Below are 20248 nucleotides of genomic sequence, written 5' to 3' on the forward strand. Positions count from 1 at the left end.
AGTACTACACTAAAAAGTGTAGCTCCTCCCTCCGAGCATATACACCCCCTGGATGACTATATCCAGCCAGTTTAGTGCAAAAGCTGAAGGAGGACATCCACCCACAAGTAGAGATAGAGTAAAACCCGGAACAACCAGAACCTCTGTCTACAACAACAGCCGGTGAAAACACACGGAACAAGAACTGCCAACAGGCAACAGGGAGGGTGCTGGGTCTCCCATGTCGGAACTATAAGAAAAAGAATTTACGGTAAGTAAACAAAATTCTCTTTTTCTTCATCGTTCCTTATGGGAGACCCAGACCATGGGACGTCTCAAAGCAGTCCATGGGTGGGAAATAAACAAAACTAAGAAGTGGGCAGAACCTAACTTCACAAATGGGCGACAGCCGCCTGAAGGATGCGTCTGCCCAAGCTCGCATCTGCCGAAGCATGAGCATGCACTTGGTAGTGCTTCGAGAAGGTATGCAGGCTAGTCCAAGTGGCAGCCTGACAGACTTGTTGAGCCGTAGCCTGGTGCCTAAAAGCCCAAGAGGCACAGACAGCTCTGGTCGAGTGTGCCTTGATCCCCGGCGGGGGAGGCACCTGAGAACTCTGGTAGGCGTCCGAAATGGTCGATCTAATCCAACGGGCTAAGGTCGGCTTAGAAGCAGGGAGGCCCTTGCGCCGACCTGTGGTTAGCACAAAAAGAGAGGTGCACCGCCTAAGCGCAGCGGTGCGAGACACATAGATCCGGAGAGCACGCACCAGATCTAGAGTATGCAGCGCTTTCTCAAAGCGATGAACAGGGGCCGGACAGAAGGAAGGTAGGGTAATGTCCTGGTTAAGGTGGAAGGGAGAGACCACCTTAGGAAGAAAGTCCGGAGTCGGACGGAGAACCACCTTGTCTTGATGAAAAACTAAAAAAGGTGACTCCGAGGAGAGCGCAGCCAAATCAGAGACTATCCTGAGAGAAGTTATAGCAACCAGAAAGGCCACTTTCTGAGAAAGACGATACAAAGAAACCTCCCTAAGAGGCTCAAAAGGGGGTTTCTGCAATACCGTGAGGACCAAGTTAAGGTCCCAGGGATCCAAGGGTCGCCGATAAGGCGGAATGATGTGAGACGCGCCTTGCATGAAGGTGCGGACCTGAGCCAGCCGAGCGAGACGCCGCTGGAACAGAACTGACAGAGCTGAGCCTTGTCCCTTGAGAGAGTTGAGGGACAGTCCTAGCTGCAGACCGGACTGTAGAAAAGACAGAAGGGTCGGCAAAGAGAATGGCCAAGGAGGATGGCCGGTAGAGCGACACCAGGACAGGAAAATTTTCCAAGTCCTGTGATAGATCTTAGCGGAGGAAGACTTACGGGCCCGAGTCATAGTGGAGATGACTTCAGGAGGAATACCAGAAGCCGTCAAAATCCAGGACTCAAGAGCCACGCCGTCAATTTGAGGGACGCAGAATTCGGGCGGAAAAACGGACCTTGCGAGAGTAGGTCTGGACGGTCCGGGAGATGCCACGGCATCTCTACGGACAGTTGGAGCAGGTCCGGATACCAAGCTCGCCTGGGCCAGTCCGGTGCAATGAGGATGACTCGACGGTCCTCTATTCTGATCTTGCGCAGGACTCTGGGCAAGAGAGCTAGAGAGGGAAACACGTAGGACAGATGAAACTGGGACCAGTCTTGAACCAGAGCGTCCGCGGCGAAGGCCTGAGGATCGTGGGAGCGAGCCACGTAAAAGGGAACTTTGTTGTTGTGACGGGATGCCATTAGGTCCACGTCCGGAGTGCCCCATTTGCGGCAGATTGACTGAAACACTGCCGGGTGCAGGGACCACTCGCCACCGTCCACGCTTTGACGGCTGAGATAATATGCCTCCCAGTTTTCCACGCCTGGGATGTGGACTGCGGATATGGTGGACTTGGAGTCCTCCGCCCATTGAAGGATGCGTTGTACCTCCATCATTGCCAGGCGGCTGCGTGTCCCGCCTTGGTGATTGATGTAGGCAACTGCTGTCACGTTGTCTGACTGGACTCGAATGTGCCTGCCCGCCAACAGGTGGTGAAAAGCTAGGAGAGCTAGAAGCACGGCTCTGGTTTCCAGCACATTGATTGAAAGGGCTGACTCGGACGGAGTCCAAGTGCCCTGCGCTCTGTGGTGGAGACATACCGCTCCCCAGCCGGATAGACTGGCATCCGTGGTGAGAATCACCCAGGACGGGGCCAGGAAGGAGCACCCTTGGGACAGGGAGAGGGGCCGAAGCCACCACTGAAGAGAGCTCCTGGTCCGTGGTGACAGAGCCACTAACCTGTGTAAGGAGGAAGGCCGCTTGTCCCAACAGCGGAGAATGTCCAGCTGCAGGGGGCGCAGATGGAACTGGGCAAAGGGAACAGCCTCCATGGACGCCACCATTTGACCCAGCACCTGCATCAGACGCCTGAGGGTATAACGGCGGGGCCTCAGCACAGAGCGCACCGCTAGCTGGAGTGACTGCTGTTTGATTAAGGGCAACTTCACAAGTGCCGGCAAAGTCTCGAACTGCATCCCTAGGTACGTGAGACTCTGGGTCGGAGTCAGAGTGGATTTGGGAAGATTGACAAGCCACCCGAATTGGGCTAGAGTGGCGAGAGTGAGCGATACACTCCGCTGACAGTCTGCGCATGATGGAGCCTTGACTAGAAGGTCGTCCAGGTAAGGGAGCACTGCCAACCCCTGGAGGTGCAGAACCGCAATCACTGCTGCCATGACCTTGGTGAATACCCGAGGGGCCGTGGCTAACCCGAAGGGGAGAGCCACGAATTGGAAATGATCCTCTCCTATTGCAAAACGTAACCAACGCTGGTGTGAAACTGCAATTGGCACATGTAGATAGGCATCTCTGATGTCGATGGACGCCAGGAAATCCCCTTGGGTCATTGAGGCAATGACTGATCGCAGAGACTTTATGCGAAAATGCCGCACCCGAACATGCTTGTTGAGAAGCTTGAGATCCAGGATGGGCCGGAAGGTACCGTCCTTTTTGGGAACTAGGAAGAGGTTTGAGTAAAAACCTCTGAACCGTTCCCGAGCGGGAACTGGTACAATTACTCCGTTTGCCTGCAAGGATGCCACGGCCTGTGAGAAGGCGGCGGCCTTGGAGCAGGGGGGAGTTGAGAGAAAAAATCTGTTTGGCGGGCTGGAAGAGAATTCTATCCTGTACCCGTGAGATATGATATCTCTCACCCACTGATCGGAGACTTGTTTTAACCAAGCGTCGCCAAAGTGGGAGAGCCTGCCACCGACTAAGGACGTTGCTGGAGTGGGCAGAGAGTCACGAGGAGGCTGCCTTAGTGGCAGAACCTCCTGCGGTCTTCTGCGGACACGCTTTTGGGCGCCAGTTGGATTTCTGGTCCTTAGCTGAGTTAGCGGACGAGGCAGAGGGCTTAGAGGACGACCAGTTGGAGGAACGAAAGGAACGAAACCTCGATTGATTCCTACCCTGGGCGGGTTTCCTGGTCTTGGTTTGTGGCATGGAAGTACTCTTCCCGCCAGTAGCTTCCTTAATAATTTCATCCAGCTGTTCACCGAACAGCCGGGAACCAGCAAAAGGGAGCCCAGCAAGGAACTTCTTTGAAGAAGCATCTGCCTTCCACTCTCGAAGCCACAAAATCCTGCGGATAACGAGGGAATTAGCCGAAGCCACCGCAGTGCGGTGAGAAGCCTCTAGCATGGCAGACATGGCATAAGATGAAAAAGCTGAAGCTTGAGAAGTTAAGGCAACCATCTCAGGCATAGATTCCTTGGTGAGGGAATGCATCTCCTCTAGAGAAGCAGAGATGGCTTTGAGAGCCCACACTGCTGCAAAAGTTGGGGAAAACGCGGCCCCCGCAGCTTCATACACAGATTTGGCCAGAAGGTCAATCTGACGGTTAGTGGAATCCTTAAGTGAGGTGCCGTCAGCCACCGACACAACGGTCCGGGCTGAGAGCCTAGACACCGGGGGGTCTACCTTTGGAGAGTGAGACCACTCCTTGACCACCTCAGGTGGAAAGGGAAAACGGTCATCAGAACCACGCTTTGGAAAGCGTTTGTCAGGACAGGCCCTGGGTTTGGTCACAGCGCTCTGAAAACTGGAGTGGTTAAAGAACACACTCTTTACTCTCTTAGGCGAGGTAAACTGGTGCTTTTCTGCCAGAGAGGGTTGCTCCTCTGATACTGGCGGATTGAGATCCAGTACAGAATTAATAGAAGCAATCAAGTCACTAAGATCTGAGTCACCCTCGGAAAGATCGATGGGGTACATGGAGTTAGCCTCCGAGCCCCCCGTAAGGGCATCCTCCTCATCTTGCGAGTCAGCTCTTGAATCAGAGCCGCAGGAGGAGGAGGGGGAGGAAACCCTGCGCCTTCTCTTAGGAGGACGGGGTCTGGGACCGGATGATGAATCCTCTGTGAGCACCGATGGACGGAGGTCAGAGGATAGGGATCCTAAAGAACCCTTAGCAAGAGCATTAGAGGCACCCTGTGAGGAGGGCTGATGCATATTCATCAAAGTCCTGGACAAAAGTCCCATGGACTCAGCAAATGACTGGGATATAGACCTAGAGAAGGACTCTACCCAGGCCGGGGGTTCAGCCACAGGTGCAGAGGCAGCCGGAGAGACCACTGGGGGTGAGACTCCAGGCTGTGGCACCGCCAAGTTAGAGCAGACATCACAATGTGGATAGGTGCTCGGCTCAGGCAGCAGGAGCTTACATGCAGCGCATACAGTATAAAGCTTTGGAGCCTTGCTCCTCGTGTGAGACATTCTGCTGGAGTGGGGGCTCTGCAAGAGAATGAACCCCAGGGAGAATATACAGAGGTCCACAACCAGAGACCGGCTGTGGCTTACCAGACCGCTGGAAGCGGTGTTGTGTGCCCTCCAGATCCCGAAGCCCGGACCCCCAATGCCCAGCACCTCAGCAGGGAAGCAGAGTGCAGAAAGGCCCAGCGCAGAGTGAACTCTGCCTAAGGAAATGGCCGCCGGAGCGAAGAGAGGGGTCGGGACTTGGGGGCGTTCCTGTAGGAGAGCGGGAACTGGAGGGCCATAGAGACCTGCAGGGGAGGAGACACGCCCCAGCAGTGGGGAGTGTCCCTCCCCTGTGCAGAACGGCCGCCGGGAGCAGCCGTGCCTGTCCCTCTGCATGAGTGACATGCGAGGGTAGTTAACAGAAACTAGGCCTCCAGCAAAGCCGGGGCCTAAATTTAAGCGGCGAGGCCGACGCGCAGGCACCATCGGCGCGGTTCTCGGGCGAAGGCTAGAGAACCCGCCGGAAATGCCAAAATAAATACATTCAGCATACTCTCCCCATACAATAAAGAACCGGGACCCCCAACATAAACGTCTCAGGTACTTAGCTGCTGAGACGCAGGGCCAGGTCCCTGGGGATGAGTGCTCCGGTCCAGCAGAATCCTCAAGGGGCTGTGGATGGAGACCAGTCTCCTGCCAGGCATGGAGACCGTGCTGGCTCCCACTTCAAGCCAGAGCCCAGGAGGGATGGTGAAGGAGCACGGCATGTAAGGCTCCAGCCTTGGAAATCAACCTTACAACACCGCCGACACAGTGGGGTGAGAAGGGACATGCCGGGGGTCCAGACGTGGACCCGCACTTCTTCAATCTCTTCCAAAGAAAAAAATCATGAGAATGCATGTGTGGATGTATGCCTCCTGAACTCAAAGCGATAAACTGGCTGGGACTGGCTCATCAGGGGGTGTATAAGCTCAGAGGGAGGAGCTACACTTTTAAGTGTAGTACTTTGTGTGTCCTCCGGAGGCAGAAGCTAAACACCAAGGTCTGGGTCTCCCAAAGGAACGATAAAGAAATGTGTCGTCTTTAACGTCATGCCTTTCAGAGATCTTGTTATCTTAAACTTGCTTAACTGTTCACAATAGCAATAATTTTGACTAGGGGTGCCCAAACGTATACATTCTACTGTATATACACACAAACTGAATAAAAATATAAACAAAACACTTTCATTTTTGCTCTTATCTTTCATGAGCTGACTTTTTCTACGTGCACAAAAGGCCTTTTTTGCTCAAATATCATTACAAATTTGTCTAAATCTGCGTTAGGCCTCTTTCACACATCCATGCATTAAACGCACGTGTGCGACAGTCCCTGGGTAAGATACATAATGTCATCCAAGTGTGTGTTCTACGTGCGCTGTCCTTGTGCTATCCGTGTGACAGCCGGATAATAACATGGACAGCATCGAACTTGTATTCTTACCTGTCTCCAGCGCTGCTGTTACTTCTGTGTCTGACGTCACACGTACCGGTGTGCCTTAGGGGTACTTCTTACATAGCGAGATCGCTAGCGAGATCGCTGCTGAGTCACGGTTTATGTGACGCAGCAGTGACCTCATTAGCGATCTCGCTGTGTGTGACACTGAGCAGCGATCTGGCCCCTGCTGTGAAATGCTGCTCGTTACACACAGTGCTGGTTCATTTTTTGGACGTTGCTCTCCCGCTGTGAAGCACACATCGCTGTGTTTGACAGCGAGAGAGCAACGATCTGAATGTGCATGAAGCAGGGAGTCGGCGTCTGGCAGCCTGCGGTAAGCTGTAACCAAGGTAAATATCGGGTAACCAAGCAAAGCCCTTTGATTGGTTACCCGATATTTACCTTGGTTACTAGCGTCCGCCGCTCTCAGGCTGTCAGTGCCGGCTCCCTGCTCAAGTAGCCGGAGTACACATCGGGTAAATAAGCAAAGCGGTTTGCTTATTAACCCGATGTGTACTCTGGCTAGGAGTGCAGGGAACCAGCGCTAAGCGGTGTGCGCTGGTAACCAAGGTAAATATCGGGTAACCAAGCGCTTGGTTACCCGATATTTACCTTAGTTACCAAGCGCAGCATCGCTTCCACGCGTCACTGCTGGCTGGGGGCTGGTCACTGGTGAGATGTGCCTGATTGACAGCTCACCAGCGACCATGTAGCGACGCACCAGCGATCCTGACCAGGTCAGATCGCTGGTGGGATCGCTGGAGCGTCGCTAAAGTGTGACGGTATCCTTAGGCTGGCCACAATAAAAGGCCACTCTAAAATGTGAAGTTTTGTCACACAGCACAATGCCACAGTTGCAAGTTTTGAGAGTGTGTGAATTGAATGTTCATTTCTCTACTATAAGCAATCTCCAAAAGGCGTTTCAGAGAATTTGGCAGTACATCTAACCAGCTTCATGTGTAACCACCTATAACCACACCAGCCCAAGACCTCCACATCCCGTATCTTCACTTCCAAGATTGTCTAAGATAAGCAGCCCCCGACAGCTGCTGCACAAACTGTCAGAAACCATATCAGAGAGGCTCATCTGCTGCTCTGCGTCCTCATTGAATCTCCACCTGACTGCAGTTCGTCACTGTAACTGACTTTAGTGAGCAAATGTTCACATTCGATGGCATCAGTCACCTTGGAAAGGTGTTCTCTACACGGATGAAGCCCAGTTTTCACTGAACAGGGCAGACTGGGTATATGGCGTTGTGTGGGTGAGCGGTTTGCAGATGTCAATGTAGTGAATTGAGAGACCCATGGTGGCGGTGGGGTTATGGTTTGGGCAGGCATGAGTTATGGACAATGAACACAGATGCATTTTATTGATGCCATTTTGAATGCACAGAGATCCCGTGATGATATCCTGAGACCCCCCTCCCTTTTTGCTCCATTAAAAATCAATAAAAAGAAGGGAATTTTGTTACTTACCGTAAATTCCTTTTCTTCTAGCTCCTATTGGGAGACCCAGACGATTGGGTGTATAGCACTGCCTCCGGAGGCCACACAAAGCATTACACTAAAAAGTGTAAGGCCCCTCCCCTTCTGGCTATACACCCCCAGTGGGATCACTGGCTCACCAGTTTTAGTGCAAAAGCAAGAAGGAGGAAAGCCAAGAACTGGTTTAAACAAATTCACTCCGAAGTAACATCGGAGAACTGAAAACCATTCAACATGAACAACATGTGTACCCGAAAAACAACCAAAAATCCCGAAGGACAACAGGGCGGGTGCTGGGTCTCCCAATAGGAGCTAGAAGAAAAGGAATTTACGGTAAGTAACAAAATTCCCTTCTTCTTCGGCGCTCCATTGGGAGACCCAGACGATTGGGACGTCCAAAAGCTGTCCCTGGGTGGGTAAAGAAATACCTCATGTTAGAGCTGCAAAGACAGCCCTCCCCTACGGGGAGGCAACTGCCGCCTGCAGGACTCTCCTACCTAGGCTGGCGTCCGCCGAAGCATAGGTATGCACCTGATAATGTTTGGTGAAAGTGTGCAGACTCGACCAGGTAGCTGCCTGGCACACTTGTTGAGCCGTAGCCTGGTGTCGTAATGCCCAGGACGCACCCACGGCTCTGGTAGAATGGGCCTTCAGCCCTGATGGAACCGGAAGCCCAGCAGAACGGTAGGCTTCAAGAATTGGTTCTTTGATCCACCGAGCCAGGGTGGCTTTGGAAGCCTGCAACCCTTTGCGCTTACCAGCGACAAGGACAAAGAGTGCATCCGAGCGGCGCAGGGGCGCCGTGCGGGAAATGTAGATTCTGAGTGCTCTCACCAGATCCAACAAATGTAAATCCTTTTCATACCGATGAACTGCATGCGGATAAAAGGAAGGCAAGGAGATATCCTGATTAAGATGAAAAGAGGATACCACCTTAGGGAGAAACTCCTGAATGGGGCGCAGCACTACCTTGTCCTGGTGGAACACCAGGAAAGGAGTTTTGGATGACAGCGCTGCTAGTTCAGACACTCTCCGAAGAGACGTGACCGCTACCAGAAAGGCCACTTTCTGTGAGAGTCGAGAAAGTGACACATCCCTCAGAGGCTCGAAGGGCGGCTTCTGGAGAGTAACAAGGACCTTGTTTAGATCCCACGGATCTAAAGGCCGCCTGTACGGAGGTACGATATGACAAACCCCCTGCAGGAACGTGCGCACCTGAGAAAGTCGTGCTAGACGCTTCTGAAAAAACACGGATAGTGCCGAGACTTGCCCTTTAAGGGAGCCGAGCGACAAGCCCTTTTCCAACCCAGCTTGCAGGAAGGAAAGAAAGACAGGTAACGCGAATGGCCAGGGAGATACTCCTTGTGCAGAGCACCAGGATAAGAAAATCTTCCACGTTCTGTGGTAGATCTTAGCAGACGTGGACTTCCTAGCCTGTCTCATGGTGGCAACGACCCCTTGGGATAATCCTGAAGACGCTAGGATCCAGGATTCAATGGCCACACAGTCAGGTTCAGGGCCGCAGAATTCCGATGGAAAAACGGCCCTTGGGACAGTAAGTCTGGACGGTCTGGTAGTGCCCACGGTTGGCCGACCGTGAGATGCCACAGATCCGGGTACCACGACCTCCTCGGCCAGTCTGGGGCGACGAGTATGACGCGGCCGCAATCGGATCTGATCTTGCGTAACACTCTGGGCAAGAGTGCCAGAGGTGGAAACACATAAGGGAGCCGGAACTGCGACCAATCTTGCACCAAGGCGTCTGCCGCCAGAGCTCTTTGATCGCGAGACCGCGCTATGAAGGTCGGGACCTTGTTGTTGTGCCGAGACGCCATTAGGTCGACGTCCGGCACCCCCCAGCGGCGGCAGATTTCCTGAAACACGTCCGGGTGAAGGGACCATTCCCCTGCGTCCATGCCCTGGCGACTGAGGAAGTCTGCTTCCCAGTTTTCTACGCCCGGGATGTGAACCGCTGATATGGTGGATGCTCTTTCCTCCACCCACATCAGAATCCGCCTGACTTCCTGGAAGGCTTGCCGACTGCGTGTCCCTCCTTGGTGGTTGATGTATGCCACCGCTATGGAGTTGTCCGACTGAATTCGGATCTGCTTTCCTTCCAGCCACTGCTGGAAGGCTAATAGGGCAAGATACACTGCCCTGATTTCCAGAACATTGATCTGAAGGGTGGACTCCTGCTGAGTCCACGTCCCTTGAGCCCTGTGGTGGAGAAAAACTGCTCCCCACCCTGACAGACTCGCGTCTGTCGTGACCACTGCCCAGGATAGGGGCAGGAATGATCTTCCCTGCGTTAATGAGGTGGGAAGGAGCCATCATAGCAGAGAATCCTTGGCCGTCTGAGAAAGGGAGACTTTCCTGTCTAGGGAAGTTGTCTTCCCGTCCCACTGGCGGAGAATGTCCCATTGAAGTGGACGCAGATGAAACTGCGCGAACGGGACTGCCTCCATTGCTGCCACCATCTTCCCTAGGAAGTGCATGAGGCGCCTTAAGGGGTGCGACTGACCCTGAAGGAGAGACTGCACCCCTGTCCGTAGAGACCGCTGCTTGTCCAGCGGAAGCTTCACTATCGCTGAGAGAGTATGAAACTCCATGCCAAGATACGTTAGTGATTGAGTCGGTGCCAGGTTTGACTTTGAAAAGTTGATGATCCACCCGAAAGTCTGGAGAGTCTCCAGCGCAACATTCAGGCTGTGTTGGCATGCCTCTTGAGAGGGTGCTTTGACAAGTAGATCGTCTAAGTAAGGGATCACCGAATGACCCTGAGAATGCAAGACTGCTACCACTGCCGCCATGACCTTGGTGAAAACCCGTGGGGCTGTCGCCAGACCAAATGGCAGAGCTACGAACTGGAGATGGTCGTCTCCTATCACGAAACGTAGGAAACGTTGGTGTTCTGTAGCAATCGGCACGTGGAGATAAGCATCTTTGATGTCTATTGATGCAAGGAAATCTCCTTGAGACATTGAGGCAATGACAGAGCGGAGGGATTCCATCCGGAACCGCCTGGCGTTCACATGCTTGTTGAGCAGCTTTAGGTCCAGAACAGGACGGAACGAGCCGTCCTTTTTTGGAACCACGAAGAGATTGGAGTAAAAACCTTGCCCTTGTTCCTGCAGAGGAACAGGGATCACCACTCCTTCTGCTTTTAGTGAGCACACCGCCTGCAGAAGGGCATCTGCTCGGTCGGGATGTGGGGAGGTTCTGAAGAACCGAGGCGGAGGACGAGAACTGAATTCTATCCTGTACCCGTGAGACAAAATGTCTGCTACCCACCGGTCTTTGACCTGTGGCAGCCAAATGTCGCAAAAGCGGGAGAGCCTGCCACCGACCGAGGATGCGGAGGGCTGAGGCCGAAAGTCATGAGGCAGCCGCCTTGGAAGCGGTTCCTCCGGTTGCTTTCTTGGGGCGTGAGTGAGTCCGCCAGGAATCAGAGCTCCTTTGCTCCTTCTGAGTCCCTTTGGACGAGGAGAAATGGGTCTTGCTGGAGCCTCGAAAGGACCGAAACCTCGACTGCCACTTCCTCTGTTGAGGTTTGCTTGATCTGGGCTGGGGTAAGGAGGAGTCCTTACCCTTGGATTGCTTAATAATTTCAGCCAATTGTTCACCAAACAGTCTATCTACAGATAGCGGCAAGCTGGTTAAACATTTTTTGGAAGCAGAATCCGCTTTCCATTCCTTTAACCACAAGGCTCTGCGCAAGACAACAGAGTTGGCAGACGCAATTGAGGTACGGCTTGTAGAGTCCAGGACAGCGTTGATAGCGTAAGTCGCAAACGCAGACATTTGCGAGGTTAGGGACGCTACTCGCGGCACTGCTGGACATATGATAGAGTCCACCTGTGCCAGGCCAGCTGAAATAGCTTGGAGTGCCCACACGGCCGCGAATGCTGGAGCAAACGACGCGCCAATAGCTTCATAGACAGACTTTAACCAAAGGTCCATCTGTCTGTCATTGGCATCTTTAAGTGAAGCCCCATCTTCCACTGCAACTATGGATCTAGCTGCAAGCCTGGAGATTGGGGGATCCACCTTTGGACACTGGGTCCAGCGTTTGACCACGTCAGGGGGAAAGGGATAACGTGTATCCTTAAGACGTTTGGAGAAACGCTTATCTGGGTAGGCATGGTGTTTCTGGACTGATTCTCTGAAGTCAGCGTGGTCCAGAAAAGTACTCAGTTTAGGCTTGGGATACCTGAAATGGAACTTCTCCTGCTGTGCAGCTGCCTCCTCTGCAGAAGGGGCTGGGGGAGAAATATCCAACAGTCTATTGATGGCCGCTATAAGGTCATTTACCATGGCGTCACCATCAGGAGTATCCAGATTGAGAGCGGTTTCAGGATTAGACTCCTGATCACCCTCCTCTGTCTCATCATGTAGAGACTCTTCTCGCTGAGACCCTGATCCGCGTGATGACGTGGGGGGTCTCTCCCAGCGAGCACGCTTAGGCTGCCTGGGACTGTCATCTGAATCAGAGCCGTCAGGCTGAGATGCCTGGGACCCCCTTGAAGCACTGATTAACTCCAACTGAGGGGGACCGGGGAACATTGCCGCAGCAGTGTCCATGGACTGAGTAACTGGCCTGGCCTGCAAGGTCTCTAGGATTTTTGTCATAGTGACAGACATCCTGTCAGCAAAAACAGCAAACTCTGTCCCCGTCACCGGGACAGGGTTCACCGGCGACTCTGCCTGGGCCACTACCACCATAGGCTCCGGCTGACGAAGTGGCACAGGGACCGAACATTGCACACAATGGGGGTCATTGTAACCTGCCGGTAGATTAGCCCCACAAGCGGCACAAGCAGCGTTCACAGCCTGTGTCTTGGCACCCTTGCGTTTTGCAGATGACATGTTGTCGTCTCCTCAGAGCAATAGGGGTATACAGCCAAGAAGCGACCTTACAGTGCAATATATATAGATATATCTGGTACAGGAAAAAGTACACCAAATAACACTGTGGCACTAGTGGGGCCAGCACGAATGTGCTGCTTACCGCCCGCTTAACGCGGGTGTGTGGTCGCCAGAAATCCTTTGTCTGGGTCTCCCAGAGCCTGTGTCCGTTCCCCAGCCAGACTGCATGCAGGAATGGCTGCCGGCGTCTCTGTGGAAGAGGGGCGGGCCCTGGGTGTGCTCAGACAAAAAGCGGGAAACCTGCGTCCCACTGTGCCCAGTGAGAGGGCTGGAGCATGTAAATAAGGCTCCAGCCCTCGGCGCTGACGATTGCACAACGCCTGTCCCCTTCCCTGATTGACAGGGAGGGGGCGGGAACGAAGCGGAGCTAGGCCGCAAAAGCCGGGGACTAGATTTATAAGCGCCGCCGTCGTAAAAGCACGGTCGGCGCTAAGTCCCCGGCGCACTACAAGTCCCAGCCGCGCCGCCGCTCCCAGAGCGGCCGGCGCGGTAGTTCCCAACACATAAAGTCACTCAGCCAAGCTGCAGTGACTCAAACCCCAGCGCGCAGCGCTACTGTCCCCGGCGCACTAGCACACCCAGCAAGTCTGGAGTGTGCGCGGCCAGTCCATAGGGGGACACAGAGTACCTGAATGTTGCAGGGCCTTGTCCCTGAACGGTACCCCGGCTCCTTATCCAGCAGGTTCAATGGGTCTGTGGACGGAGCCCGGCCTCAGGGCTTGGAGGCCGGTAAGATCCCACTTCCTCAGAGCCCCACAGGGGGATGGGGAAGGAAAACAGCATGTGGGCTCCCGCCTCCGTACCCGCAATGGGTACCTCAACCTTACAAACCGCAAGTGGGGTGAGAAGGGAGCATGCTGGGGGCCCTAGTATGGGCCCTCTTTTCTTCCATCCGACATAGTCAGCAGCTGCTGCTGACTAAACAGTGGAGCTATGCGTGGATGTCTGACCTCCTTCGCACAAAGCAGAAAACTGGTGAGCCAGTGATCCCACTGGGGGTGTATAGCCAGAAGGGGAGGGGCCTTACACTTTTTAGTGTAATGCTTTGTGTGGCCTCCGGAGGCAGTGCTATACACCCAATCGTCTGGGTCTCCCAATGGAGCGCCGAAGAAAAACCCTTATATATTTGGTATCACTACATTCATAAATGTCTGATCTATCAAAATATAAAATAAATTAATCCGATAAGCAAATTGGGTGTAACAAGGGAAAAAAAAATCGAACCCAACAAATTAATTTTTGGGGGACAGTAACGACATTGCAATAAAATATTATAAGAAGCAATCTAAACATTATATCTACCCAAAAATGGTATCAGTAAAAATATTACTCAGTGTGCACAAAATTAGCCCTCACATATCCCGAAAATGTAAACTGTTAAGAGTTTCGGGAAATGGAAAAAAAAAGCAATTTTTTTTTCTTCTTTTACAAATTTCCAAATCTTTTTTCAACATTTAAAGGGAATCTGTCAGCATGTTTTTGTTGCTTCATCTGATAGGAGAATAATATAGGCAAAGAGACTCTGAATCCAACAATATATCACTTATATTACTGGGTGGAGACATTCTAAAACAATCAAAAAGAGCTGTCCCGCCCACTCAAGGCTCTATAGAGCATGTAAATTGACAGTGATGGGCCAATCAAAGCAGGGGGCATATCAGACTGTATTTTACCGGAAGAGTCTTCTGGAAAAATGCTCGAGTTTCCCATTGCTTTCCATTATACTTGCAACCTGAGTAGAGCCAGTCTGAGCGTCCGACCTGCTCGTAACGAGTACCAAGCACTCGACCATCTTAAGACCCCATTACATGCGGCGACGTATCTAACGATATATCGCCAGGGTCACGGATTCCGTGACGCACATCCGGCATCGTTAGCGACGTCGTTGCGTATGACACCAACGAGCGGCCGTTAACGATGGAAAATACTCACCAAATCGTCCATCGTTGACACGTCGTGCATTTTCAAAAAATCGTTGATGGTTGAGGACGCAGGTTGTTCGTCGTTTCCGAGGCAGCACACATCGCTATGTGTGACACCCCGGGAACGACAAACTACAGCTTACCTGCGGCCGCTGGCAATGAGGAAGGAAGGGGGTGGGCGGGATATTACGGCCACTCATCTCCGCCCCTCCGCTTCTATTGGGTGGTCACTTAGTGACGCCGCACGAAACGCCCCCTTAGAAAGGAGGCGGTTCGCCGGCCACAGCGACATCGCTAGGCAGGTAAGTAGTGTGACGGCTCCTAACGATATTGTGTGCCACGGACAGCGATTTGCCTGTGACGCACAAACGACGGGGGCGGGTGCTTTCACTATTGATGTCGCTGCGTGTAAAGCCCCCTTTAGTGCTTGCTCATCACTAGTCATCAGCTCTTCTGTCCACACTACTCCTCAGCTACATGCTGATTTACACCTCCAGCTCCACACTCTACAAACCAGGCTGGGTGCCGGATTCAGTTTGAGCTGTAACTGGGCAGAGATGAGCAGCTCTCAGGCCCTGTGCGCACTGGGAAATGACTTTCCTAAAAAAAATCTGCACCCTCGGCAGAATTCCACACCCGCAGCAAAAACGCACCTGCAATTTTACAGTGTTTTTTTCCGCGGGTTGGTCCCTGCTGTTTTTTACCATTCTCTATGGCAAAACTGCAGGTACCTGCGGAAATGAAGTGACATGCTATTTTTTTTTTGCTGCAGAAAAGCTGCAGAAATTCTGCAGCAAAACCTATAGGAAAAAAAAAACTCATTGTCCGCACAGCATTTCGGATTTCCCATAGATTTTGCTGGGGAAAAACTGCAGAAAGGTTCTGAACAAAAACCACCCCTTTTCTGCAGCAAAAAACGCGGCAAAAAACGCAGTGTGCGCACAGGGTCTCAAAGCAAATGACTCATGGGAGAGTGAGGGAAGCAGAGCAGTGGAGCCAGTGGATTCCCCTGGAGGAGACTTCAGCTGAACACGGCTCAGATGACAGAGGCTGATGCTATGAACAGAAGTTTTTCTCAGGGTTGTTATATCCTTTGGTTAAGATTTTTTTGTGAAATCATTAATACGTTAATCACAATCGCTTTTAAAACAAATTATACAAATTTTATTGACGGGTTCTCTTTAAATTCATCACTGGATTTGTTTGTGGGGATAATTCAATTGTGACATAACATTCAGGACAACATTACCTGTTCTCTTTCTCCTCTATGTACTCATGGTCGCTCACTTCTGGCATCTGGACCACGTTGACACGTACTGGATGGGAACTCTGGAGAAGTCTCCGCACTTCCTGCACTCTCAGGTCTTCACTCCAGATCAAAGACATGACATCTTGGTTCAAGTCATTCATCCCGTCATCCTCTTCTTCCGCCTCTCCTGCAGGAGGAACTTCTGTGGATGGGACCTGAGCTGTCGATGCCTGAGAACAGAAAGATTAAATCACTTTCTGCAAAAATGCTATAAGCTGTAGGTGCATGAACCTCATTTAAAAGGGTTTTCCCATCTCCAAGATCCTATCCCAATTTGTAGTAGGTGTAATAATAATATTAGCAAATACCTCCAATTAGAAATGTAGTATAGTTCTCCTGATTAGCCATGTTGCTTTCCTCATGTGCAGGGCACTGCAGTAGCTTAGGTATCCATGGATACAATCACACGATGACAGTCAGTTGCTAGTAGTCACCGACCACATATGCAATCGCATAAAACAATTACATTTTTATTGGATTTATTAGATCCAATAAAGATTTAATTGTTTTATGTGATTGCATATGTGGCTGGTATCTTATGCTAAGTGGTTTATCTTCCCACTTTTTTTTTTATTGTGTTATTGGTGTAGTTGCTAGTAGTTGTAAATATGGATACCTAACCTACTGCAATGCCCTCCACATGAGGCAGGCAACATGGCTAATCAGGAGAACTATACTACATTTTTGGCGGTATTTGCAATTATTATTATTATTACACCTACTACATCTTGTGACAGGATCTTGTAGAACCCCTACTTGGACAACCCCTTCTCATTCTCTTTATTCGCCCCGTAAAAGTAAATGAGCTTATGTACACCTCCGGTGCGGCTGCGGTTTCAGTGATGTCTGAAGCGGTGTTCAATGGGCCCACGTGAACCTGATATGACTCACGTGCCCCGCGTCCAATCCGCACCCGGCATCTGTCTCCCCACCTTCGGACATTTGAGCAGGATGTGAACACTGTCCTCACTTCCAGCGCAATCATCTGAAGGCGAGGAGAAGGACGCAGGAACTGATTGGTTGCGGGGCCTGTGTGTAATAAAGAAACATATCTATATGTTAAGTTTAATATGATGACACTATCTGCCATCTACAAAGCTGATGAGAATAAAAAACACTGTGTACTTCATAAGCAAATGCATTGACAATGTTGTATATGCTACACGTTACATATTGGTTTGGACTATTTGCTAGCGTTGCACTGACCTCTAGGACATTCAGTGATCACAAAGCCCAAAAATGTTATCAGTTTTTACATTTTAATAATTTCCAAATTGGAATTAAATGATTAAAATTTTTGCATAACATTCTGAGTGATTTAAAGATATATTTATTTTTGCAAAGTTACAACCACTTTTTAAAGCAATGTGTCCCTGTGCAATACTATAAGATATTATATAGCAAATGCTGCTATCTGAACAGAGTACAATGCCCAAATCCACAGGTACTCACAGATTTGGCTTGTGATACGTTCCCCTGACAGGCCTGCTTGGAAAGATCCTGGCGTCCAATCAGTAGGCAGACAGCCTCGGGCCAGTCCGAAGCCGGCTCTTGTCGGCACTGATAGATGGCGTGTCGGATGGCAAGTGCAACTCCAAATGGCAGGGACTCCAAATCTTGTAAAGAAAATCCTTACAAAAAATGAAATACTGACTAAGAAACTACATAAAGAGTAGGAGCAGCAATAAAGCAAAGTACAAAAATCCTTCTGGTCTACGGTAAATGTCCACCAGGCTGATGAGAATTGCTGCTCTGATTTAGGCCAGGTGCAGTGAGGTCATGAACGCCTTTGTTTTTTCAATCGGTGTATAACTTCTATTCTATTTACTTTATATTTACCCCTCCCCAGCTCTAACATAGTAAAACACATGGACAACTGTGGTGAACATTACTGGCATCCCTGAATACCACGTACCCCATGTAAAATAAATCCGGAATTAAGAGTGTTTAGTGAAACTGCTTGACACTAAAAACTTGGTAGAAAAAAAAATATATGCAGTATTGAGAGCAAAGGCAGGACACAATTAACGGCACCATTCAGTCTGAAATAAAGGACCAAATCAGATTAAAGAGAATCTGTCACCAGGCTTTTGCTGTGTAATTTGAGAGCAGCATGATGCAGGGGCTGAGACCCTGATTCCAGTAATGTGTCACTTGCTGGTCTGCATGCTGTCATTTTTGATACACTCACAATAGTCTCAGTAGTGCTCAGAATGCTGAGCCCTATATAACCCCCTCCACATCACTGATAGGCAGCTTTCTGTCAAAGAGTGTACACAAAAAGCTGGCAATCAGTGGTGGCAGTGAGGTTACAATGAACAACTGACTAACAGGTACGAGCCATACAGTCGTGTATTGATAATTTCCTGCTGATAAAACAGCCTAGCAAGTGACAAGTCACTGGAATCAGGATAATAGCTTCTACATCAAGTTGCTAGCAGAATACATAGAAAAAAAACCTTTTGACAGATTCCCTTTAACGTCACATTAATTAAAAGTCAGCCTTGCCCGGCCTCACCCATCCACGATCAGTGGTTGCAATCTTTAATTAGCCAATAAACGGTGGCTTAAATGCCTAACATGGTAGGTTTTATTTCCTGTTTACAATGGCAACAACCAAGACAACTCTCCGAGCAGCCCAGAAATGCCATTACCACAACACGTCTACATGGTCCAAAGACCTTGGCATCAGGGCCTTAATAGTATAAGGCTATGTGCGCACTAGAAAATGGACTTATGAAAAATCCGCGCTCTCTGGCAGAACACCGCAGCCACGGAAAACAAATGCGGTAAAACTGCACCCGCGTTTTTGCCGCGGTTTGACGTATTTTTGCTGCGGGTTGTCCTGCAGTTTTTTTTACCATTACCTATGGCAAAAAACACAGGTGTCTGCAGAAAAGAAGTGACATGCACATTCTTTTTGCAGCAAAACATGAAGGGCAAAAAACACCGTGTGCGCACACCATTTTTTTTTACCATAGGTTTTGCTGGAGAATGACTTAAGAAAGGTTATGAACATTTTCATGCAGCAAAACCGCGGCAAAAACCCAGGCGTGCGCACAGAGCCTAAATCAGTCATCACTTACCAAAGAATTTGCTACTTTTGTAAGGCCACGTGCACACATTGAGTATTTGGTGACTTTTTTTACTTCAGTATTTAAAAGCCAAAATAAGAAGTGGATGATTAATACAGAAGTGGTGCTCATGCTTCTATTATACCTTTCCTCTTATTGTTCCACTCCTGATTTTGTCTACAAATACTGAGGAAAAAAACTCACCAAATACTCAACGTGTGCACGTGGCCTAACAGCCCTGAGTTTGGTAGAAATAGGAAAGCTGATGTGGTAACCCTACGAAAGCTGGTTAGAAATGAGGTACTGGGCACATGCAATATCCAAAAAACATTAAACTGAGCTGGCAACATCTGCAGGGACGGTGGTTTCAACATATACCACACATTGCACGTTCACCAAAACTGGGCTCTATGAAAGAAGGTGAGGGAGCACAACTGCTTAACCCTTTACGACCTAAGATGTACATATACGTCCTAAGTCCCCTCCCTTCAATGCGGGCTTGTGCCTATTAACCCCTTACACAGCGCTTTCAAACTCGGACAGCACAATCTAATGCGTTCCAGAGGGGATTGAACTGTTCCCCGTCACCATTGGCGGCCCCATGACGGGATCAATGGGCGCCAATGGGTTGTCAAGACAACCCGAGATCAGCTGATGACCCATGTCGCTGCCATGACTCACTTCCTGTGAATGTCAGTAGAGCACGCTGGTATTCACAGAACAGCATTTCTGCTGATCAGAGCAATTTTGAAGTGCTGCTCTGAGCAGCAGAAGCGATCGTATAGTGCAGGCATAAAGTTCCCCAGTGACAGTTTTTGGGTAATCTGGGAACAGTTCAGGATCTCTGCACCAGGTCAGTTGTGAGGCCTCCCTGCTGCGCTATGTTTCTCCTGGTTCTAGGCTGCCTGTAGCTATACCTTGTCCCTCTCTCACTGTCTTCACCTGTATGGCAGGCGGCGGGAGCCTCTCTAAGGGACACTGCTGTACTCACTGCGGTCCCTAAGCTCTGTGTAGCGGCTTTGCCTTCAGGTGCTGCTGCGGCCAGGAGATCTGCAGTCTCCCTGACCTCCGGTCTTTATTGCTGGGCAGATTAGATCCCTCACAATCTCGGACGCCGGTGTTCGATAATCAGCGCTGTTCCTTGGGGATGAAGCTATCTGGCTCCACCTCCCCGGTCACTCCTCTTTTGCCTCACTTCTGGATCCTTCAGTCTGTCACACAGCTAATCGTGCGGGCTAAGCACAGCCCTCTCCATTTTGATGTCTTCCCTCACTCTCTGCTCGCACAGTCTCCTTTTGTCCAACTGTCAACTGT

At 50.6% G+C, this 20248-nt stretch overlaps 1 protein-coding gene across 1 annotated transcript in view; it reads right to left on the minus strand.

Moving 5' to 3' along the window:
* Positions 1-20248, minus strand: part of ANAPC1 (anaphase promoting complex subunit 1) — a 348684-nt gene that overhangs the window by 169906 nt on the left and 158530 nt on the right. Inside the window, exons 24-25 of the mRNA XM_075339585.1 lie at positions 17313-17491; positions 15801-16030 (exon numbers count right to left, since the gene is read on the minus strand). Coding sequence (XP_075195700.1) covers positions 15801-16030; positions 17313-17491 — 409 coding nt within the window. The remainder of the gene's footprint in view (positions 1-15800; positions 16031-17312; positions 17492-20248) is intronic.

Source organism: Anomaloglossus baeobatrachus, chromosome 3 (genome assembly GCF_048569485.1).
Source record: "Anomaloglossus baeobatrachus isolate aAnoBae1 chromosome 3, aAnoBae1.hap1, whole genome shotgun sequence".
Lineage (NCBI taxonomy): Eukaryota > Metazoa > Chordata > Amphibia > Anura > Aromobatidae > Anomaloglossus > Anomaloglossus baeobatrachus.